Source organism: Dasypus novemcinctus, chromosome 15 (assembly GCF_030445035.2).
Source record: "Dasypus novemcinctus isolate mDasNov1 chromosome 15, mDasNov1.1.hap2, whole genome shotgun sequence".
Lineage (NCBI taxonomy): Eukaryota > Metazoa > Chordata > Mammalia > Cingulata > Dasypodidae > Dasypus > Dasypus novemcinctus.
The window spans coordinates 103,191,808-103,216,366 of record NC_080687.1 but is presented as its reverse complement, the minus strand read 5'-3'; the positions used below and the strand labels follow the sequence as shown (position 1 = coordinate 103,216,366).

At 45.1% G+C, this 24,559-nt stretch overlaps 1 protein-coding gene across 13 annotated transcripts in view; it reads right to left on the bottom strand.

Annotated features, from left to right (window-relative positions):
* Positions 1-1,904: 1,904 nt before the first annotated feature.
* Positions 1,905-24,559, bottom strand: part of RCBTB1 (RCC1 and BTB domain containing protein 1) — a 75,164-nt gene continuing 52,509 nt past the window's right edge. For 8 of the 13 annotated variants that reach the window (XM_004472192.5, XM_004472191.4, XM_004472190.4 and 5 more), the window contains 8 exons: positions 22,180-22,338; positions 20,833-20,940; positions 20,325-20,467; positions 17,928-18,118; positions 13,996-14,122; positions 10,775-10,926; positions 10,117-10,247; positions 1,905-4,071 (listed from right to left, as the gene is read on the bottom strand). In XM_004472192.5, coding sequence (XP_004472249.1) covers positions 3,931-4,071; positions 10,117-10,247; positions 10,775-10,926; positions 13,996-14,122; positions 17,928-18,118; positions 20,325-20,467; positions 20,833-20,940; positions 22,180-22,338 — 1,152 coding nt within the window. In that variant the 3' untranslated portion in view covers positions 1,905-3,930. The remainder of the gene's footprint in view (positions 4,072-10,116; positions 10,248-10,774; positions 10,927-13,995; positions 14,123-17,927; positions 18,119-20,324; positions 20,468-20,832; positions 20,941-22,179; positions 22,339-24,559) is intronic. The other 5 variants (XM_058276799.1, XM_058276798.1, XM_058276801.1 and 2 more) reach the window with 1 other exon arrangement.

Sequence of the window (24,559 nt, the reverse complement as noted above, 5' to 3'; positions counted from 1 at the left end):
GTAAGCGCTCCAAGGACCAGAACGCCTGGCCCGGCTCCCTGCTGCTCTCCCCTTCAGCTTGCATCCACGCCCCAGCACCTAATATGCTCAGTAAACGTTTGATGAATAAATGTGAAAACTCTTGTGTGCCTTGGTCCAGCCCCTGGTGCCTCTGAGGTATCATAAATTTGAATACTTATTTGTACTGTCTCCAGGGCGCATGGAGTCTGCTTCTTAACATCTCTTTTCAGCTACAGCCATCATCTGGGCCTCTAGCTTCAAAACTAACACCTAAATGTAAAACTGGATTCTTGAGTAAGAACAGCAGTGGGAAAGATGTTCAGGGATGAACAGGTTTTTTTCAATCTAACAGCATAAAAACAAAATTTTACGTGCACAGCTTGAGAGCTGGCCCCTGAAAGCGTCCTGTGCCCAGGTGACTCGCCCTGCCTCTCCGGACCAGGACGAAGGCCGCCTTTCCACGTGGGTCTGAGCAGAGTGCCCAGCACAGCACCCAGCACACACTACTCAGAAGGCTATTTGCTGAAGGAACATGAAAAACAGACAAAAGGGCACGCCCATCCCTGAGTCGAAGCCTCAGGACCAAGCAGTTTTCACCTGAGGGACAGCTACCTCGGTGGTTTGCAAACGCGGCCGCACAGCAGAACCAGCGGGAGCACTTCCAGGTCAGTGGTCCCAGGCTGCGCCCCCGGCCCACTGAACACAGAGCCCCCCGGCTCTGGTCCCAGTAACGCCAACCCTCCCCTAAGAGGTAATAGTTGTGATATCATGATCTTTACTAAAAATTGTTTCCCACATTGCTTTGGAATTTCACCTGCTACTCATGCTAAGTAACCTGGCACAATGAGCAACGTGTATGGGGGTCACACGGTAGGAAATACTTGGCAAACTGTTCCCACAGACCTGGCATGGCCTTCAGCTTCATCACCTACCACGGAAAGACTTAAAAGGCACTGAAGGTCTTGGCGGCTGCGCTTGGTTGACGGCCGCAAAGACACAAAGAAGCCGCTGCAGCTATCAACGCCAGGCTCCGGCTTGGTCAAGGACGCGCTGGGATACAAGCGGACTCTGAGGGTGAGCTGGTTATCCTCACCGACAACTGCCCGGCTTCAAGGAAATCCAAAACGGAGTTCTGTGCCACGCTCGCAGGCCAGAACCAGCACTCGTCACCGCCGTGGCAACACCACCGACAGGCTCCGCACGCGGGCTACTGCAGAGCACGCGCGCTCGTCATCGCTGGGCCAGGGGACTCTGAGACCATCGCAAGCGGGCAGAACGGACTGGTGAAAAGTAAATCATGCAAAAAGTTTCTTTAATAAAACTGGCCAGACTTTGTTTTAAAAGAAAAAAAGTTATTTAATATATCCGAGCCTGATTTCGTTGACATTCTGGACAACGTGGCCACTAAATAATATATGCGAAGCACCCTGAGAAGCTCCGTCAGCCACACACACGCATCCCCTCCGCCGCGTCTCCCACCAGAGGCCCTGGCTTCCCTTCTCCATTCTAACCTAATGAACGTGCCTACGGTACGTTCCGAGAGGCTCTCCAGCCCCACGCTGGGCGTCTGTTCAAGCTGTGACCCTGTCTGGTGATGAGGAAGGAGGACACTTTCGTTTCCCCGTGACACTGCCCACAGTATCTTCAGGACGTCTTCTCCTACTAACCACGTCGGCTTGCTTCTCAGTGAGCATCATGAGAAGCTGTGCATGGTGTGACGTCTCAGTGGTGCCCAAGCCTGCCTCTTCTCTCTCCTATGACTGGGTCCTTGAGGATGGAGAGTTAAGCCTACAGCATGTGTGCATGGAAGGTCTTGGGGGCACCTGCTTTTAGCCTGATACCTAAGAACTATACTTTATTTGGGGCAGGGGGCAGGGTGCAGGGAAAGCAACTGTCCAAGCCTCTTTAATAGATTATTTTATTAACAATTTTATTAACAATTCTAAACATTACATAAATACAGCCTATAATGTACTAGAGTATCAAACATTATTCCAGCAAGAAGTTCAAGAGTACATTTAAGGGCTATTTTAAGAAATGTGAATACTTTGGCTTCCATTATTACATCAGAAGAAAAAAAATCAATTCAAAGAACAGTATTCATTTCTTGTATGATTAACAACAAAACCAAATAGAAAAATAAGCGTGTACTTTTTCTTAAGGACTTACTCCTGTTCTCTATACTACCAGATACACACAAGCTGCTCAGTAAGAGAACATGAGAAGTGGTTTTTCACTTTTATTAGGAACTCAAATATTTGCTAACATCTATAGAAATGGATGTTACTTTAAGTTGTGCTTTTTCTGAAGTTTAGTTTTTTCAAGTAAGAGTAAGAGTAAACATAGGAAGTCCTCATTTTACTCATTTCATAACCCTACAGAACAGTGATGGCTACAAACACAACCCCTCATCGCTCCTTATTAAATTAATGTGCCTTTATCAGCCTAGTAAGAAAACTTCTATTATGTTGCAGAACTAATTCTAACCTCTTTGTTCACTTACAACGTTTAAAAAAAAAGGAGGCTGGGACTTGTGGGCTTGTACCTCCTTGAATTCCTACTTTTGGGGCCTCTTCCTTCTTCCCCCACATTTAAAAACATTGCAAAAAACAAAGAAACTGCAGCCTGTCTTCACCCTCTTGTTAGGCTTCTACTTTAGATAGGAGGGCATCTAAGCAGAAACAAGAATCACTAAGAGAATGCACACCAACAGAAAAGGGTTCACGGACCAAAGGAAAAAAAGCTTTGCTCTCAAAGCAAGCTCTATGGAACACACATAATAGAACTCAAAGCTGAGACCTCTTAAATCCTAAAGACAGGTTTCATAACCTGGCCAAAGATGACAGAGCCACTGCCTCTTTAAATGGAATCTTTTCAGGAAAACCTTAATTTTGACCCTTTCTCAAAGTTACTATGTACAAAATATTATACCTAAAGCAATTAAAAGTGAAAGTTGGTGACATTTCAAATTAGCAAATCTGTGGTGGTATTTGGCTTACATAAAATAGGTAAAGCAAATTCCACTAAATCCTGTAAGAAAGTTGGTTTTAAGAACCACTTCTTCAGTTCATGTGTAGCAGACTTGATAATTTAGCGGATGATATTCAGGAAGGTAAGAGCTTATGGAACATGTCATTTTTTTCCTCTCATGAGTCAGAATTTACTGAGGAAAGGGGAAAGGAGATAATTTAAGTTCTCAAATTTTACCTTAATAAACTAAAATATCTTTGGGGAAGGAGTGGAGAGTCTACTTTATAAAATGCCCCCATTTATCCAAGGAAATTTCATTATCAACTTGCCATGGGAAGTTCTAAATGACTACTTTTTAAGTGTGCTTAAATCTTAAGAGAAATCTTTGCTACCTAGAAATTTATCTTTACATAATATCATTTCAGTTAGGTTAACCCGTGTTACACTGAATAGTACTGGGATACACGGTGAAGTTAAGAAGTCACCCAGCACCAGCCACCACCAGAGCCGGCCCCGCCGCCCTCACAGCAGGGCCGCCAGCCAGCCGTGCGGCAGCGCCACGGGCCGGTGCCATCAGCCTGGGCCCTGCAAGCTTATCTCGCCAGTCAGAAACGTCAGGAAACGTCACAGCTCTTGCACCACCAGGGCTGAGGAGACGTGACCCCAGGGTGCTGCTTCCCAGGGCTCAGGAGTTCCTCCCATCAAAAAACCAGAAGCTAAACTTTCACCCTTCTCCAAGGTTCCAGCCCAGAAGTAAGTAAGGTCCCATTTAAGGTACACCTCTCGAGAGGCGAGCTGTGTGAGCGGATTCAGGAAAAGCTGGACATCCTTCACGGAGAACTGTGTCTCGGGCGGAAAAACCACCTGATTTTTTTTACCTGCGGAATTTGGCCAGGGGAGAGCGCCAGCGACACCCGCCAGCAGCGCCTGGGCACTCCCGCCAGACTCCCAGCTCGGGCTTCAGTTCTTAAAGGCTCCGCATTTACTGGCTTTAGCAATGAACTCCTTCAGCAGGGGGCCGTCCATTTGCCAAAATGCTGCAGTCTGTGTGACTTCTGTCAAATGATTGATGCAAAACTTAAAGCAGAATTCTTCTAACTCCTGGGCACACACGACAAAAATAAAAACAAGAAGAACTTTTAAAATTAACTTTGATGGCATGACGTCTCTCCAAACCCCTCACCTGACTGTCTCGTCCTCTCCTAGGAAAGATGTTCGAGAGGCTGACAAGGTCCAGGCAAACCAACGCCCATACGGGGGGCAGGGGAGCCACGCTGCTTACTCGCGGCAGTGACGCCCCCGGCCACGCCTGGCCTGCCAGCCCCACACGCACACAGCCCACGGGCAGGTCTCCTCCGTGGTCGTCAGAGAGCCTGGCCACACTCCACGGCTGCTAGGAAGGCGGAAAGCACTTCAGTCCACATCGCCATGTTCTACCACATTCACGGAATGAGAGAAGAACTAAGATGCAGGTTATTCAGGTGAAAGAAGAGAAGGCTTTAAAAAACAGAAAAGTGGTGAAGGTGACATGATGAGATGTGGTCAACCTAAAGTAATTTATTTCTAAAGATTCTGAGGGCTACTTTCATGCCCTTCTAAATAAAAACACTTTAGTTTTAAAGCCACACGGAATAAGAAACTAAAAAAAAATTTCCACTACACTCATTCCACAGATAATCAACCCCAGAGAGGTATATTCAAACGGATTGGATTTTTCAGTCAGACAAATCCAAGTTCCAACTACCGACATTTGTAAGTGACATAACCAAGTCGTAAACCAAGACAATAAAAAAAATCTTATTATGTCTATGCTAAGGTATCCTTTCATCTCCAGCAAAACTCTACTATAATATTGTTGGTCCCTCAAATGTTGGAACATATACTCACTAAATTCAATTACATGCCTGGCGTGTATAGGTACACAAAGACTAAACATCTATGAAAGCAAACCACAAGCTTTTACCACAAACAACTTGATTTTTAGTACCTGGCCTGCTGGTGAGTCCTGCACCAAAGCAATACTCAAGGTTCTACTGGGAAATGGACTTGGCCCAGGGGTTTGGGTGTCCACCTACCACACGGGAGGTCCGCGGTTCAAACCTCGGGCCTCCTCGACCTGTGTGGAGCTGGCCCATGCGCAGTGCTGATACACGCAGGGGGTGCCGTGCCACGCAGGGGTGTCCCCACGTAGGGGAGCCCCACGTGCAAGGAGTGCGCCCGTAGGGAGAGCCGCCCAGCGCAAAAGAAAGTGCAGCCTGCCCAGGAATGGGGCTGCCCACACGGAGAGCTGACACAGCAAGATGACGCAACAAAAAGAAACAGATTCCCAGTGTTACTAATAAGGATAGAAGAAGTCACAGAAGAACACACAGTGAGTGGACACAGAGAGCAGACAACTTGGTGGGAAGGGGAGAGAAATAAATAAAAATTTTTAAAAAAGGTTCTACTGACCCAGGCGCTCAGTAAGATTTGCGGGGAAGTTTAGGCAGAGCAGAGAAGGGCCGACACAAATACAGAGACCCCTCTTGTGCTCGCTCAATGCAGGCCTCTGCAGGCACATGTTCCTTCCTCTCAGGGCCCACCTATCCTGGCGGAAAGACGCCCTAGAATGAACTCGGGAGATTCGCTCAGTCATGTCACCACCGAGAGAGAAACGCCGCCTAACGCGTGGCAATGCTGCCACCGGAGTCCTGTCTTCCAGATCAAGGCGCACTCTAAACGCTAGCACAATGCCTGGATCCACGGTTTCAGGGAAGAGTGGACACCCCTGTGCTGTGTGTGCTGTAATACATGTCAAATGAGGGGAGGTATTTCCTCTCAGGTCATTGCCAAAGATCAAGCTCTGCTCCAGGTTACAACTCAAGGACGAACAAACGGCTCCACCCCCAGCTAAAGGCTAGACTTCTATCTTATTTAGTCATCAGAATAGAAAACTCGTTTATCCAGACATAACTTAGAAAGACGAGAAGACCCTCCTTAGTCAGGAGCACAAGCAAGTAAAGCTTCAGATAAGGACCTTCAAAAACGAGAAGTCTCACGTATATAATTAAGAGTGTGCTACGTTCTGGCATCATAAACCCTGATCACTTCTGTGTCATTAATCTGGGGTCAAGGGAAGTGTACATGAAAGCGTTTACTCCGCTACTAACCGTGCAGCTACTCACTGGTGTGCACGCATTACGAACTTCTTACACTGGCACAGGCGCACAAATGGTGCTTTGACTTACGGTCCCCCATCAAGCGGGCCTTCCCTTTCTCTCATTCGTTTGGCTGGTGGGATAATTCAGTGTGTAAAAATGCTTAACAGTTTCTAACATTAAAAGTCTAAAAAACACTGAAAATAATCTAAATCTGGAATTTAAAAAATAACTAATTGAACCTGGATTAAGACAGATCCATGGAGAAGGAAGCACAGGATGTATTGTAAGGAGATAAAAATTGAACTCTGCAAGTTCATGTACATGAACCGAGCGTGCTCACCTCTGCCGTATGAATTATGACCACTCTTCTGGTGAGCTAGTTCTTTAGTACTCCAAGAACATATACGACCTGTTCCCCTCAATCTACATGTGATCAGATCTTCAATTACCTAGAAAATAACACAACTCTTATCTAAGTAATAAGTCAACCATAAAAAGATTGCTGGGCTTTAAAGAAAACATTTCCAAGAAGGATGACAAGGACCAATAGATGAAAAAAGTTCACAAGAACGAAAAGTGTCTTTCAAGGTCAATAAAATAGGAAGGTGGTAGAGGTGTGAAATCAAGCAGTCTAATGTGGACTTCTTGATATCATAGAAACTAAACTCCATGTTATGGCATTCTATAGTGAAAATTATTATTAAATGGTTCTGAGGCAAATGAGACAAAATATCAGGTTTATTGTAATTAGCAAGGAACAGCAACATAAATATTTGCTAATTCTAAAATAATTTATAAGTTCATTCCAAATATTTCAATGTTTAAATTATTCCAATCACTATACATACTCTGAAAATAGTTTTCCTTGGATTTTCTTTAGAAACAACACAGAGAATTGATGGCCTTAGTAGTCCTATTTTTAAAAATGCTAATACAGCCTTCAAAGGAGTCCTACCCAGCTTACAATGCCAAAGCTAAAACAGCTGAATGTTAAGACCTGTTATGGAAGGCCAGGGTGAGAGAGCGTTGGCCTGAAAGCTGGATCACAAGCCACCCTGGAGATACAGTCCAGATGGGAAGAGACCGCAAACCCCACCAAACTGTCCAATCTTGTTGCTAGAGCAGTTATAGAACAAACCTCCAAACTATACATCTGCAATTCATTTCATAGTCTACCAGGTACAAAATATTCCGTATCAGAGTGGTTTTTTCCTTTGCGCTTAGAATCTATTTAAATGTCTTACCATATGGGAAAAAAACAAAGGTGTCAACTTACTACAAAAAAAAAAATTTTACAGCCTACTGATCATAGAAAACTTTTAATCTGGCCCTCTGAAAGGAGAAAAAAATGCTGACCATCTCACCTTAATGCAAAGTTTTCCAATACTCATATCTCAAACCAATTTTGGAATTAAGATTCCTGGGCTCCTACTTATTACTTCCCACCTAAAGTAAAACCATAAGAAAAGGTTGCTTAGCAGGTAAAATTTTCTGGAAATTTCTTTACTCTGGTTGTACAAATAATACTTCCTGTTTTTCCCAGTGTTCAAACATACATAAAATTTTTTTTAAAAGTCCTGATTCTATAGAAATAGTATAAATAAAATCATTTCAATTTTTTTTTAACAATGTGATAGTGAAATATCCTTCTGTTTTAATTCACGTTTTCTCCCTTGATGTCAGTATTTATTTCGGTCTGTAGTGGAAGAATATTTAAGTGTTCCTTCTTCAAGTCTTTCTTTACTTTATACAACTTGTAGAAAATTTGACAATATATTCATAAAGCAAGGGCTCCACAGCCATCAGTTTACTTTTTAAAATCCTAATAACTTCTGAGTCAATACATTTTTGTTACTTTTATGTGTGTTAATTTGCTTCAAAATAATCTCGTCAAAAGGGGGTATGTGGGCACTGCAATAACTTACAGAAAAGAGAAGTAATATGAAAAGCAGGTAGATCCCATCTTCCTAGCTTTTTGATTCACAGCATGAAGGAAAAGTCATCTAGTAGCCCAAAAGCTGAGCTTCTAAAATACTCTTTGACGTTAATTTCCCATCTGGCTTAGAAGCTTCCTATCAACTAATAGACATTGTAAGTGGGTTCTATTTTTGTACTCAAAACAGTTCATTTATTTACTTACTACATACTTAATATAGCATCAAGGAAATAAAATGCCAAAGTACATTAGTCAATTTTATAGCTCCTAGCAGAACCCAAAAAATATACCCCTACACCAAAATATGACCATGGTTATCCAGAAAGAAAGTAGTAGTGGTGATTATTTCTCTTTCTGTCTTTTCTAATTTTTCTACATTAAATGTGTAATATTTGTAGGGTTTTTAAAAAGTGTTTTTTTAAAAAGCACATCTTCATGGTGAGGTGTCTCAAATCCATTCATTCATTCAACAGCTATGGATGATGGGACAGACTGGTGAGTCACATGCATTTGCTATCTCTCTACAGCAACAGATTTGTTTATAATTAATATGAGAAAAACGAAGGCTAGGAGGGGAGAGGCTCGGCTGGCGTGGGGAGAAGAGGCTAGATTCTCAGTAAGCTTTCCGGGGCAGACCTTAACGGAAGGCGAAGCGAGGCACTGCAGCCGGGAGGGCCGAGATGTCTGCCTGGGCTCTCCCGCTGCTGCGAGCCGGGGGACGGAACTCGCTGGCAGGAGGAAGGTGCACGACGCAGAGTCCGCACTCAATCCCCAAACGGAGGGAAAAGCTGTCAACCCAGTTTAAAACTATACCGCTGGGTGGAAACGGAATCTAAAAAAATAGGATTTCTAATAAAGAAGTTCATGATGTCACAGGAAGGGTAGTTTAAAAAATGAAACATACCTCCATTTTCTATGAGAAATGATTTACTTTGATCAACCCTTACATCTACTGTCAAGCTGCAAAGAGAGTCAGCTATGTTTGACCTTATCAACTATTTATAATCATAATAAAATCGCCAACATAAAAAATAGGATACATTTTGAAAATACAAGACATGAAGTCATTTTCCATCTCTAAGTGTAATAAATATGAACTCTGTCCTCTGCTGCATTTCTAAAGTCATAGCTGCAGATCAGATCTTCGCAGGAATCTGATGAATTTCCTCATACTAGGTATTCTGCCTGTCAAATGATGGCAAAATACCTTTAAGAACAGACTAACTAGCTAGAAATCTTGACCCTCTAAGGCTAATCCCTGTTTTATTCTCTTTGCGTTTGTCAAGCCAGCTGCTACCAGCCTTTCACACACTAGTTATGTCCTGTGTGCGTCCTTTAGGGCGTTCTGTTTTCATTCAGTACAACATTTACCATCAAATGCCGAAGACATGCCAGGCACTACAGGGACAAAGCTCCTGCTCACGAGGCACTTCCAGTTTAATGCTCTGGTTCTTCACCTCAAGAAATTATTTAAAAAAACCATAATGCAAAACTTCAGACTTCTGGAAGCCTGTTCATTCACAGATGCACCAGATATCCATAAACCCAGTTTAAGAACTTAATCCAATGCAAAACAAACAAAAAACAAACAACAAAAGGGAGTCCACAGCAAGTTCTTAACACTGGGTAATTGTGTCTTACAATTAGACGATGACGAAATTACAGATACAATTCATACAGCATCCTTGGCGCATGACAGGGTAGAGCCACAAAGACAGAATAGTGGGTCTTGAAAAAAACACAGACACTGGCATTGAGAAATACTTGAAACTAAGACATGTTTGTTAGTACAACTAGGTATTTGTTTTCCAAATTGCAGGAGAGCTGGGAGGGAACTCAGTTTCTTATCCAAGTTTAAAATAGAAGAAGAGGAACAACCACTTTGGAAGTATGAGCACAGAAAGAAGCAGCAAGGCCAGACTTTATTTTGAAGCTCAGTCAGCTCCCTGACTCCCTGGACAGAGGGGAGCTACTCCTGGTCTTTCCCGGTTTCACGCGGGAGAAACGGGGGGAAGGGGCACTCGGTGAGCTAAGGGTGGTGCTGCTTTTCTGCCTGCTGCTTTGGGTTACCTCTGCATCATATCTGACTGCAGCAGAGAATAAGGAGAAGGCGTTCTCCACGGTAATTCCTCGCTTGATAATGTGCTGGCAGAGTTTCTTCAGTCTGTTTTCACAGTAAGATGTGGCCAAATCCAAAAGACCTAAAAGCAAACGATGTGGAAAGGTTTCATCAAGTTTACAGTAATTTCCCACAATTTTTAAAAGTATATATTTCATTTTGGTGAAAAGAGTTATATAGGTAAATCAGTAGAAGTTTCAAGAGTAATAGTCTGAATTTTATTAGATAAATTCTCTTGTTTACTCCCTATCTCCAAAAAAGTACCTCTATTTACTTTAGGCAATTTCTTCTACAACACAAAGAGAAAAAAGAAAGCATATCCACCTTCCTCATCTTTTTTTCTAAGCTGAAGATAAATATCTTCCCACCAAAATGATATGCTAAATCCTAATCAGCAATGGACACTATACTATTAACAGATTAAAGTGAGTCCACAGTCGTAACACTGTTCACAATTATTAATCTGGACAGTTGAACAATACTATTTTTAATGACCTTTCCTTCAAATCTTTATTTAAATCACAAAAAAAGCCAATAAATTGAAACTGTTCATTTTTGGCACTACAAGAGCAAGAGGAGGTACATTTTGGCGCTGTGTAGCTGAGGTACCTATGGCGTCTTCAGGCGGCAGATCAACTGTGTCTGTGTAAAGGTACTGCAGAAAGGCACGGTACACGGGGTAGGAAAACTGGTCTATTTCTATCACCTCCTTCATGTCCTCATTCCAGTACGACTGGAACATGGATCGAAAGTGCTCACACCTAAAACCAAGAGCAAGTTACTGGGTCAAGCAGATGAAATAAAAAAAACAAATGCTTCCCTGCTGTCCTTGAGGCCTGCAACGTGCCAGGACCACATATCTTAACAACTTTCCATGTGCACGGGATTTTTATGTATGCCTTTTACACATATGAATGTTCATTTCTGGTGACTATCTCCTATTAAATAGGAAGAATGACACACAGAGTCTACAAGTACCTAGGTTTCAACTGTATAGCCATTTGACAATCTCTATTCCAACAAAGTTTTGGTCCCATTGTGGCTGTTTTTTAAAGATGTTGTACAGAAATGTAACTTAAACAATGAAATGAAAAGTTCAGAAATGACTGTTCAGAATTTCAGCCACCTAAGTTAAAAATCACTTAAATTATATGTTTATGTAACCAGCATATTCCTTCAATTGTTAAATGTTAACTGAATGATGTTCAGCTGATTTTTAAAAAAAATTTTTTTAAATGTTACATTCAAAAAATATAAGAGGTTCCCATATACCCCCCATCCCCCCTCACCCCACTCCTCCCACATCAACAATCTCTTTCATCATTGTGGGACATTCACTGCATTTGGTGAATACATTTCAGAGCACTGCTGCACCACATGGATACACTCTTTCCTTGATACTGATGACTATGCTTATGAACCTGTGCACCTGAAATATGAACTAGGTCTAGAGCTGCAGGGTGCCTAAGAGTTACCTCCTGAGATCCTCCATGTTACTCAGATGTGGCCACTCTCTAAGCCAAACTCAGCATGTAAATGCATTACCTTCCCCACAGCATGGGACATGACTCCTGGGGATGAGCCTCCCTGGCGCCAAGGGATTACTACCAAGCACCAGCTGATGATGTAACTAGAAAAAGACCTTGAATAAAAGGGTTACCTCAGACCAGCAGAATATCTCAGACTACATGTAATATCAGGTGTTAAAAACTGCTTTTGAACCTTGAATAAAAGGGGGAAATGGAAAGGATAAATGAGTTTATATGGCTGAGTCTCCAAAAAAGAGTCAGGAGGTCATCAGAGGGGTCGCACTTACGCATGCCTCAGCAGGGTCCCAGAGACAGTCAAAGTAGATACAACCCCAGGTATTGGCTCTCCTGAGGGCTACAGAGACCCACAGATTCTATGGCCATGGCAGATGGCTCTGGAGTTCAGTGCCATGTCAGTTGGCCCTACTTTGGAGTCTGTGTTCCTGAGTGTGACGGAGTTGGACTCAGATGTGACCTTTCTACACATGCCTCTTCTGTTACTTTTTCCAGACCTGTGGTTGGTGCTGGGGTTGGTGTAAACTCAGGAGACCTGAATCTCTGGACTGTCCATGTGACAGCCAGGCCCTGAGCTTCAGCAGACTTGCAACTCCTACCCTTTGGTTTACTGGACTTACCCTGGCCAGCTAAGAGGGAGGTGAAGAAAGTCAACCTCCACACCAGGAAGCCAAGAGTGCCTACAACTGCAAGCAGGAGAATTGCATCCATCATCCATGTGGAATCTAAGGCACCTCTCGATATAGAGGTGGAGTGGACATCACCATCCCAGGGTCAGCAGGATGGAGGAAGAGAGTATGGATTAGAGCAGACTTACTGATATTCTACTATGGAACTACTGTGATTAGTAATGGAAGAAATTGTAGCACTGATGTGGAGAAAGTGGTCATAGTAGCTGCTAAGGGTAGGGAGAGGGAAGAAGAGATATGATGTGGGGGCATTTTTACGACTTGGAGTTGTCCTGGATGGTACTGTAGGGACAAATGTTCAGCTGATTATTATTCCACTGACTTACAAGACAATTTTTTCTTCTTTTCTGATCACCTCCAAAACAGCCACACTTTGACTTTGCTTCTCTGCCTCGCCCTGCCCTTTTTCCTCTCCTCCCAATTCCATCACATAGCTACTTAGAAAACACTCCCCATAATCTGGAAGAGTCACATATTTTAAGAAAACCTAAAAGGCTTGTTTTGTATTGTATTTATATGGACAAATCCACCTGTAAGAGGAACTAATTTCTGAGTTCTGGATTTTCTTAAGAGAGAATACATATTATGTTTTTATGAAACCATTTTTTCATATCCTATTAAAATGAGACCCAGTATAAACAAACACAAAGTAGTTTCAAAAACCATTTCAAATACTAAAGGAACAGCTCCCCGTACATAAGAAATTACTCCATCTGAGAAATAAAGAGTTGTCTGAGAAAGGAAAAACAGATGTAATGGGTCAGAAAACATGACTGCAAATGTGTCTGAACCTTACTAGGATGTGAACCTGGACAATAAGAGTCCCTTGAACCGTAAGTGAAATACGTAGCCTGGCTCTGTAGCCACAGATGCACAGGTAAGGACACTTACCTGCAATTAACACTTAGAGCATTGTATCAAGTAATGAATGAATATGGATATTCTCCCTTAGGACCTAAGTTATTTTGTAAATACACTTTTAACTAAACTTCCAAAATAATTTGTAAGTGGCCAGTTTGACCCTTAATGGTCTGAAATGTGAAGACTCTGTCTCTGGACTGGCAACCTCAGTGAGGGAACAGTCCCCAAACAGTGCCTAACATGTGTGCAGCTCCCCCAACACCTCACCAGGGAACTCCTGTCATTCACACCTGAAGAGCATGTCTCTGATTAGAATTAGATGTCCTGCAAAACCAAAAGCCCAGCATTCCTGACGAATATGCGTTTTCTGCTTGGGGAAAAAGAACCTCTCACTTAAGAGTAGAAGAGGCATAAACACTTTTCATTGACGATCTTTTGAATTTTTTTAAACCATATACACAAATTTTTCAATGGAAATAAGTACTCACAAGAACCTTCATTTTTAAAAAATATAGATATACTTATAATCCACTTACAGTTTTTCTAAAAGGAACATGTACACAAAACTCTTTAATAATAATTGAGAAAAAGCTGTTATCATTACAACAGATAATTTGTGACACCTCTCTCTACCATCAAGGGTATTACTTAGTCCTCATTTTGTTGTTAATTGAAGAATTTGAGATGGCAAAAAGAAAGCAAGGTTACTGATGCCCCTAAGCTTATGCAAAAGTACCTGATTTTTAAAACAGCTTTATGGACATGAATATATTTCCCATCAATGCGAAACTTCAGATCAGCAGTTTCTGGACTATCAAATTCCTTCTTCAGGGACTCCGCAACTGTTAAAAAGTCTTCATGCTCTGCAGGCAACGAGTATATGGTTAATAAAGAAAGCCAAGAAAACATATTCAAGATTCGAGTCAGATTTTGGGAAGATAATTGTCAGCATGGTGATAATTCCATTAGATTTTTTTTTTTACAAGAAAGCTCATGCCTTATCTGGCAAACCAATTTCACAGTATTAAAACAAACAACCTGTGTTTATAAACTACCAAAAATATATACAGAGGTATTTAGAAAGACCAAATACACGTTTAACACATTAAGTTAGACATCAGAAATGTGAATTTGAAAAAATAAGCTGTAGGAAGTCCATGATGAACCACCTGACTGGTTCTCTTCTAGGGCAAAGAACTGACAACTTCTCCTCGACAGAAACACTCAGTACATCTCTGCTCTGCTCTGGGGGGTCAGGGCTTGGCACAGTCCCAAGAAACAAACCTATTTCTCATGCAGTCTAGCTAAGCAGGCATGCTCCAGTAGAGAAACCCTTCTTCCTAAGGACCTGGGACAGAAACATCGCTTTTAGTCCTAAAATCAAGCTACAGTGTCTTTACACACCACCTGAAAACAGAGCAAATTTACTTAGTTACAGTACAGAAACATGTGGCCACGTTACCTGATAAGAACTGCTGTTAACGATTATAGGGAAGTAGTAGTGTGTTATTGTAAAGAAAAGTACAGGTACTTGTGCAAGCTCATGAAACACTTTCTTGTGCTTTGTGTGCATGGAAGGAGGAGAGGGCTGACGGGGCACTGGACAAGCCGCCAAGGACGCAGGACACAGGTTTCCACCACTTACAAGGAGCAAGCCTCCAGGTCTGGGGAGACCCGTGTGTTGTCAGCAGCCTGGAGTTCCTGGGGTAACTGAGAGAAGGGAACGCTGCTATGCCGAGACTGAACTACAAACAGGCTTACTCGCAAGCTTTATCACTGGAGTCCCAAGGAAACACCCCTTGCCCGGGTCCTGCTGATTCTGAGGCTAGGCTCCGACTGCACGCCGTGCTAGGGTGTGTCCCAACCAAGGCCCCGCACAGTCGGGAGTGCCCTTGACAGAAGAGGAAGGAGGGAAATCTCCCAAAACTCAGGCTTTTCCTGATCCTGTAATCTGGATGACCAGTGAATAAAACAAAGAAAACGATTAAGATGGGAAAAAAGTCCAGGGGTCTCGAACACTAGCCCACCCACCCAAAAGCAGTTTCTCGTCAGTGCCTCCACTTCTCCATCTAGTCATAAAGGTGGAATAACACGTGCCCCTCTATATTTCTGACAACTAGAACAGAACCTCCTTTCAAAGAAATATTCCTTGGAGGTGTGAATTCATCAAATATCTTTTTTCCTAACACTCAGCTAAGATTGTTAACAGAGAAAAAACATCATTTCTGACTTTTGGTGGGTAGAAGGGAAAGGAGTTTTCTAGAAGATACATTCAATGCTCACAGTTTCCCAACTTAACCTTAACAGCAACTCCAGCAGCAGAAAAGACTACTGACTGTAAAATGACAAGGACAGCCATGCAAGCAACATCCACCACAACCGAAGATCCAAAACAGCTCCCAGAGCCACAACTATTGCACCCAAAGTAACCACAGCAAGAGACTATCACAACTGAAGAAACAACAGTGACAACAAAAGGCACAGCTAATCTTAAAGTGACAGCTTGGCCCCAACGCCAGCACAGCACCTAACGTGAGAACACCGAAGTCTACCACTCCCTCGAAGATGAACCCACCTCTTCTGAAGAAGCTTCGTTCCAAACCACCACCAGCCCCGCCCACACGGCAAGCTCAGAAACAGCCAAGAACGAAGCTGCGCGGGCAAAGGTGCTGGCAGGCACCCTGGAGGAGCTCCTCCAGGCACCCCAGGCACGGATCCGTGGGGAGAGGCCCCGAACGGGCGCGGGCACCAGCACCAGGCTTTCCGGGGAGCGCACCTACGCAACGGGTAGCCAGGGACGGCCGGCGACTGCACAGCGGGCAGCAGGCGTTCAGGGGTCCTCACTTCCGGGTGCTGTCCGCTGGTCCACCAGCGCCACCTTGGGGAAGTACGGAAGTTTGGAGTATTCCCTTCCCCCGTGACACTGTTTCCACTGTGGATGCAACTGTGAAGGAAAACCTTCCCCCTTTAAGCCATCTCGGTACTGGTGTGTGGCCAACGATGTAGAAGATGGAGGGCACCGCACACAAATCGTACAGGAATCTGGAGGACTGAGTGGAAAAAAGAGCGGCTACTTTCTCAATAGCTAAATGCAATCCAGGCCCGAGTCTCGGTATTCCTGCAGGAGAGGGGGAGGCCTCGGCAGTGCACCTAAAACAGGACCCCAGGAGGACGCACGTGGGAAGCAGGCTGCTGGACGCTGCTCAGGGGGTGGGCCTTCTCAGACCCTCACCCCAGGGCTCCTGAGTCACCCCGTCACGAGGCGGAGGTGAGGGGGAGACGGTGGGCCAAGCGGACAGCACCCACGAATAAGGACCCCTGTGCGCACTACTGCCCCCCTGTGCGGTCGCCAGCCGTGGAGAGGGTTTTCCAGCATGGGTCCCCTGCTATGCCATTGCCCAACGTCAGAAAAGCTGCAGGCGCGACAGCCACGCCTCCTCTAGGAATCACTACGGTGATACCAACGTGCCGACTCCACCAGCAAGAGCAACCGCTCATGCCGGGCAGGCCCCATGCAAAGGGGCCCCGCGGCTCCTAGACTTTTGGCAGAGGAAGAACCAACCAAAATGAAAAAAAGAAAGGAAGAGTGTTGATGCTGAAATACATTTCATTGACAAAGGGTACTGAGATTAGGAAAAACATAAAGTTAGGTTATCTGCTCTGAAAAGAAAGTCTGGGCCATCCTGAGACACAGGAACCTGGGCCAGCGTCTCATAAAGGGGTCTGGGGTAGGTGGTAAGTGGAAATCTAACATGTTGCATGTATGGTTATGACCAGACAATTCATGTCTTATTATGTTTACTAAATTTTTAAAAATCACAATATTCACTGCAAAAAAAAACACCCAAATCCAGTGTCATAAAGAACCTGGTCAAATGAACCTTAAGGAAATGCTCGCTCTGTTTGACTTTAGGTTGAGAGGCAGGTTAACTCCTCCAAGCACAGTGCTGCCCTCACGGCCGTTAAGACTGGGCACCTGACACGGGGACAGCTGTGGATGTCTGACAGCAGGACAGAAGACTGGCCTTCCAAGTCAAAGGCTGAGCAGCCCAAGCACCTTGGTTGCCAAGGATGACATTGATTTTCAAGCACAGGGCATCAGAACCCACTCGCTCCCTCTGCTTATCAACAGAAAGAACAACTTAGGAAAAATATGGGGGCAAAAAGAACAAGAAATAAGAAAGAGAGAGATGAAAATCACCTTGTCAATGGCCACCCAGATTTAAGACCTCTTAACATTTTCAACCAATGATGGACTCTTAGACAATATTTAGATACGTGACCCAAAGATAATCCTCAATTTTACTGCCTGTAAAATACCTCTTTTTGATGCCCTTCCACAATAGAAGTATATGAGATTGGATGAAAAAAAGAGAGAGAGAAGGAAGGCAGGGTTAACTCATCATCTTAAAAACCACAGGCTCTTCACTTGTTTTAGAGTTCATTTTTGATTAGTATTATATTGAATTACACAATAAATTTAGTATAGCGAAAGCACATAATGAGAAAATGGTAGTCCTTGGATTATTTAATCACACATGAATAAAGCCCACCACGTCACTCTCATCTGGGCCACGGTGCTCAGCACTCCAGAACCCACAGGAGCCCGTCCCCAGCACACAGCCGGCAGCGCCCCTCCTCGGTGGGCGCTCTCCTGCGCGCTCTTACCCACAGACAGGAGGCGCCACGTGACGGCGGGAGTGGCGAAGCAGGCGAACACGTCGTCGGTGCAGGAGAGGTGCGTGAGGTGGGGCAGGGTCACCGACTGGCCGCGGCACTGGCCCCACATGTACACGTTCCCTCCCTGGGTCCTGGCGGCGGACGTGTGCGCAGAGTGACAGGCCGCGATCTCCACCACCCTGAGAAGTTTTAGCAAAAGTGCACGTCACTCTTCACCGTGTGGGCCACAGCACACCACACAGGGTCATTCAGGGTGCAGCTCAGAACACTTCACAGAGCCGCCGAGGGCTGGGGTGCCAGCTGCCAGGTCCGCCTGACGGGCGCAGGACCGGGGCCAGACCACCAAGCCTCCCTGGCTGACGCCCCTTCTCATCCTAATCTTTTTCTGAATTAGGACAAGTATCACGTATTGTTGAGGAAAACTTGGAAAAGGGGACTAGAATCAAAGTAAATGAGGAAAGTGGACACTGGCAAAACCAACAGTTCTGCGGGCTTGGACAGTAGCAAAAAATACTGTGTCTTGAGTCAGAATCTAGAATATAGGTGACCAGGGGAGGGGTGAGATAGGGAATGGGAAGCTAAGGCTTAAAATGCACAGCGTTCCTCTTCGGAACGATGGAAATGTGCTGGGAGTGGAGGTGACAATGGCAGCACAACGTCGTGAACACAGTTAACAGCACTGGAATGTGTTTCTGAAGGCGATTCAAAGGGAAGATGCTAGAGTGTATGTACAGTAACAGAATTAAATTTTTTAAAACCCAAGGAACTGCTCTACACAGGGATCCCTAACTTAAACCGTGGACTTTCATCACTTGTAACAAATGTTCCACACCAGTGCACGCTGTTAATAAGAGGGTGGTATGTGGGAATCAATCCTGTATTTTACGCATGATTGTTCTGCAAACCCACAACTTCTCTAACAAACAGCTCAAGCAGCTGAAAAGACTGGTCTAGATGATAAGGCCTCTAAACCATTCCACTTCAAATGGACATATAAGCCAAACAGACTACGTTTCTAAAGTGTGTTTCTCAGGTAGGCTCCCGGAATTAGAAGTCAACGCTCTGAGACTCAGTAGGTGAGACCTCATGATTTGGCTGAACAAACATGAAATATCTATTCCAGTAACATGCATTAAGTCGTATCAGCACTTAAATAGAAAATATTCTTTCAAAGGCAGATTTTATTTACTTCAAAGTTGTTTTAGTTGGCTCAGGGAAAAGACTGTACCGCCCCATGAATTTCATCATGGTCATAGACTCTATTTGACTTCCCTACTAAATGGGCACAGAAGGTTTGTAGGAATTGTGTCAAGGTTCATTCATGCCACTCAATCACAGCTGGTTATTTTAGAAAGCTGCATAAGAATCATATCAACTTTATGATCATTCCAACTGGTACTCAAATTCTTTCGTTCAAAAAGGAAAATTACTGTGGTGGTTTGGAGCAGAATGTATACCAGAAAACAAAGTTCTTAAACTTACTCCATTCCCGTGGGTGGGAACCCACTGTTAGTTGGACCTTTGGATGAGGTCACTGCAGTTAAGGAGTGGCCTTAATCCTATTTTAGGGAAGCGGATGTGGCTCAACTGATAGAGTATTCGCCTACCACATGGGAGGTTCAGGGTTCAGGGCCTCCTGATCCATGCGGTGAGCTGGCCCATGTGCTGTGCTGTTGCGCTCAAGGAGTGCTGTGCCACGCAGGGGTGTCCCCATGTAGGGAAGCCCCACATGCAAGGAGAGCTGCCCCATGTGAAAACAGTACAGCCTGCCCAGGAGTGGTGCTGCACACATGGAGAGCTGACGCAGCAAGATGACGCAACAAAAAAAGAGACGCAGTTTCCCAGTGCCGCCTGATAATCCAAACAGACACAGAAGAACACACAGCGAATGAACAGAGAGCAGACAACAGGGGGGAAGGGGAGAGAAATAAAAAATACATCTAAATAAATAAATAAAATAAATAATTAATTTTTTAAAAAATCCTATTTTAAACAGAAAGAAATTCAGACAGGTAGAAAGAAAGCCCCTGGATGCAAGAAGCTGGGAGTACACAGAACTCAGAAGAGAAGGGAGATCAGGAGAGGCCACCATGTGCATGCCCAAGTGACGGAGCCACGTCCCAGGACAGCTGGCAGCCAGCCCCAGGACGCCAGGCGCTGGGCGGAAAGCAGGGCCTTGATGACACCTTGACTGTGGACTTTCCCAGCCTCAAACCTGTGAGCCAATAAATTCCCATTGTCTAAGCCAGCCCACTGCGTGGTACTTGAGTTACCAGTGAGGAAACTGAAACCGTTATCAATGGAAGAGTCACAGGGCCCAACACGACGGCTCCAGCCCACGGGCCCAGAGTGAACGCAGTCACAGGCACGCTGCAGCCACGTTACCTTTCTTTCTCCAGCATGACGTGTGCCGGGCTCAGCAAGTTACTTTTATTGCCAGTTCCCAGCTGCCCATACGTGTTAGCTCCCCAGGCGTACAGCAAGCCCTCATCTGTTAGTGCGAGAGTGTGTGCGTAGCCGCAGACAATCTGCAAGTAATGTAAATGGTTACCATGGTTACCAAAAACAGGAACAGAGGGAGGGCAGGAAAACACCTCCTAACCAACCACAGCCAGCTTCTGCAGAAGGTCAGTCCATCACCAGGTATGGACCAACACTCTCCAGAGCATTAAAGAAGCACCAGCAAAGCCCACACCTTACCACTATGGATTTTTCCTTTAATTTCCTGGCACCTCAAGAATGCTGTGCCAGTGCCATGGTCTTCTCTGGATCACAGAGATGTAGGGAAGATGTTACATTAAACGTGGATGGCAAAGGCACAGCATATTCCCAGGAAGCTGTAGGCTGAGTATCCAGGACTTCCCCCTTTCTGGCCAGAGCAGACCACACTCACCTGATGCACACACACGCTGTGCAACGCCGCTACCCGCACAGGGGTCAGCTGGTTGCCATTGTTGCCCAGGCCCAGCTGCCCGTTGCCGTTGTAGCCCCAGCCGTACACCTTCGAGGGGAGGGACACAGAGAGTGGGAGAGGTAAGAAGGCAGCCCACGTCGACAGCCGTACTCTAGTCTATGGATGCCACAGCTGGCATCCAAAGGGAAATGACTCCGGGGGCAGGAGTGGGGACAAAAGAATGACAGCGAGCCTCTGGGAGTTGCTTCTGATTCCCTACTCTGTATCTTAATGTTGGATAACCTTGAGCAAGCCATTCACTCCGATTTTATAAAGGAGGTAGCGGAGGCTCATAGTGCCCACTCACTGAACACATATTAAGCACCTACTGCATATCAGGACACTGTGAAAGATGCTAGGAATAAGCCTCTGGTCATAGTTTAACAGAGGAGATGGACAAATAAATTTTTTGCAGCAAGGTGCTTAAGTGCTAGAACAGAGATCTGATCAAGGCTACAGGAGAAGAGAAAGAATTTAGGGCTAAGGAGAAGGTTTACAAGCAACTTTTCAGAAAACAGCTCTCTGAGCAGGGTTGCAGGGTGAATGTCAGGTGGCTGTCTCAAGGAAATGTTAAGTCATTAGAGATGATATCAGGATCTGAATCAAAAAATCAATTAACACAGGAGAGCATTCTGTAAACTCTAAAGCACTCTAGTAGCCCAATGCATGTATTTCTGGATAATTTTTCTCTCTCTGTATCTTCTGTACCTTTGAATAATTAAAACATGCACAGATGCTAACAGGCCCATTTAAATAGAGGTTGCACCCAGAAATCATTTCACAGAAATGACTGTCAGGTCAAAGGTGGCCTCCGTAAAGAAGGGTCACTAAGGGGTAGCTTTTAAAAAGTAGCTAAAAACAACTGGACAAAAAATCCTGCTTTTGCAAGTGCTTCCTCTTGTGAACAAGGACGTACGTAATCTGTTCTAAAATGACCTCTTGCCATCAGATTTCTTGGCTGTTTATAAGCATCATCTGTTAATTCTCAGTGAGTATATGGCTGACATATTCATTGGAAGAAAAAGGTGCTATCAAATTCTTTAACCCATTCCATTAAACTGCAAACAACAACCTCTAAGCATTAGGCTGTATGGATCTTGAAAAACAAAATGCAGACAGGCAAGTAAACCCTGGAATTTTAAAACGGCACCTTGATAAGCAGACCCGGCGTTGACGACCAGCAGGGCTACTGAGCACTCTTGCTCCCGCTGTGCACTGCACGGGCCTGGCGAAGGGGTTGCGCCTCCCTAGAAGGGAAGAGGCAGCAAGGGACAGGAGCGCACTCACCTCGCCGTTGTCCAGGACGGCCATGGACGAGGTCTGCCCACAGGCGATGCCCACCACCCTCTTAATGTGCAAACAGTTGGTGACTTTTCGAGGAGTTGGCTGATTTGCTGTCGATCCTGACCCCACCTGGCCGCAGTTGTTATAGCCCCAAGCAAACACCTGAGCAAGAGACGGGAAGCAGAAAAATAAAAAACAGCAAGAGTGGGACGTCTACCTTGAATGCACAGTATGGTCAGAAAATGAAAATAAACCCACTCAGGAAGCACCGATGCTGAGTCCAGGGGTTCTCGGGCCCCATTTAAGCCACTGTAATCCTCTAGGGTGAGGCAAGGGCAGGGGCTGTAGCCACCCCCATCCTACGTACAGAGACAGACAGAGAGGTTAAGCGGCTTGCTTGAGGTGCCATAGTTAGTGAGGAGCAGAGTTTGAACAGAAGCAGTCTGGCTGTGGTCTTTTTTTTAGGGGGTTCCAGGGATCCACCCTGGGACCTCGCAGATGGGAAACTGGCACTCAACCACTGAGCTACACCTGCTCCCATCTGGCTCTGAACCATGAGGCCAGCTAGCTTCTGTGATTACAGCAGTTTTTTTTAATTTGATTTTTTAAAAATCTGGCATTACTAGAATGTTAGGTATATACCACATAAATATCAGTGGTATGAAAAACCTGGCTAATTCTGGGCACAAATATTTATTGTTTTTCATGGGAATCTAAGCCATAGTATGCTTTTCCCTGTTTATTAGTAATAGTGGCTATCATATAACCTTTCCTTGATAACCCAGGACCACTACAATTACAACTGCCCATCGCAGCTCCACATCAAAACACAGTAATGCTCCCAAGTGCTGAGGAGAGACTTGCCCCACAGAAATGACACCAGAGCAGTAGGCCCTTTGAGTTCTACTTTGCTGTCTATCTGTCACCTCCAGGCAGCTCCCCTCCTTCTGAGCTACATCTTGGCTTTTTTTTTTAAAGATTTATTTATTTATTTTATTTCTACCCCCCCCCCAGTTGTCTGTTCTCTGTGTCTTTTTGCTGTGTGTTCTTCTTTATCTGCTTCTATTGTCAGCGGCATGGAAATCTGTGTTTCTTTTTGTTGCGTCATCTTGTTGTGTCAGCTCTCCATGTGGGCGGCGTCATTCCTGGGCAGGCTGCACTTCCTTTCGCGCTGGGCGGCGCTCCTTACGGGGTGCACTCCTTGCACGTGGGGCTCCCCTACGCGGGGGACACCCCTGTGTGGCAGGGCACTCCTTGCACGCATCAGCACTGCACATGGGCCAGCTCCACACGGGTCAAGGAGGCCCGGGGTTTGAACTGCGGACCTCCCATGTGGTAGACGGACGCCCTAACCACTGGGCCAAGCCGCTTCCGCTGGCTTACTTTTGACCTGTTATCTGCCATAACCTGGAAACCAAAGGTTCCTAAGGGAGAGGGACACAAATAGATCTCTAAGCTAGTTAAAAACTAGCAACAAGTGTGACAAACAAAATATTAAAAAGCTAATTACCTACTGATCCTATCAAATAGTACATGGCCAGAGAAAAACTGGGGCATGGGGGGTGGGGGTGGTGGCAGAGGCGGTTGACAGTAGAGGAAACAATTTCTTCAGCACTAAAAGAATTTCTAAGCACCGGCCCACCCCGACCTGGCATCACTTGCCTGCAGGAAGTGGCCCCCACACCTCCTGAGCTCTGGCCTCCACAATTAATTCTTTGCTCCCTCTGTCAGCACGTCTACCTCGGTTAGCGCACCTGACACTGTCCCAAAGCAAGCAACAGTAACACCCACCACGATGCGTTACAAGAATACGTACTACAGGTCCATCTCACAGGTGCAGCACTTCCACAAAGTGTATTCACAGGAATATCTAACGTAATAATGAAAACATTTATCGCAATTATCCCAAGGAGCACATGCTTAAGGTTAAAATAAGCCAGGAATTCAGCCTGTAAGAATGAGAGAGTTCTGTCTAACTGCACCTGCCTTTCTCCTGGCACTTCTTTCCACATAGTCCAAGCGACCTTGTAATGAATGCCTCTTATTTTTTAGAATGGGGACTGCTGCTCTACTTGCCAAGAAGTGGACTAGAAAAGAGCAGAGTCCAGGGCCTAAGGCCCGTGGGCCTGCCTCTGGCACATCCCACCATGAGACCCTGGGCATGTCACTCGATCCTCGCGAGCCTTCCTGGTCTCCTCAACACTTAGATCTCTGTATCACCATCAAGGGACGTTGAAAAGGGGAGCAAGGTCATTTATGTTCCAGAAATGAGAGGACAGAGAAGTCACGCTGGACAAGTAGACTTATTAAAAAGCTGTGGGGTGGGAAGCAGCTGCGGCTCAATCAGTCAGGCTACCGCCTACCACACGGGAGGCCCTGGGTT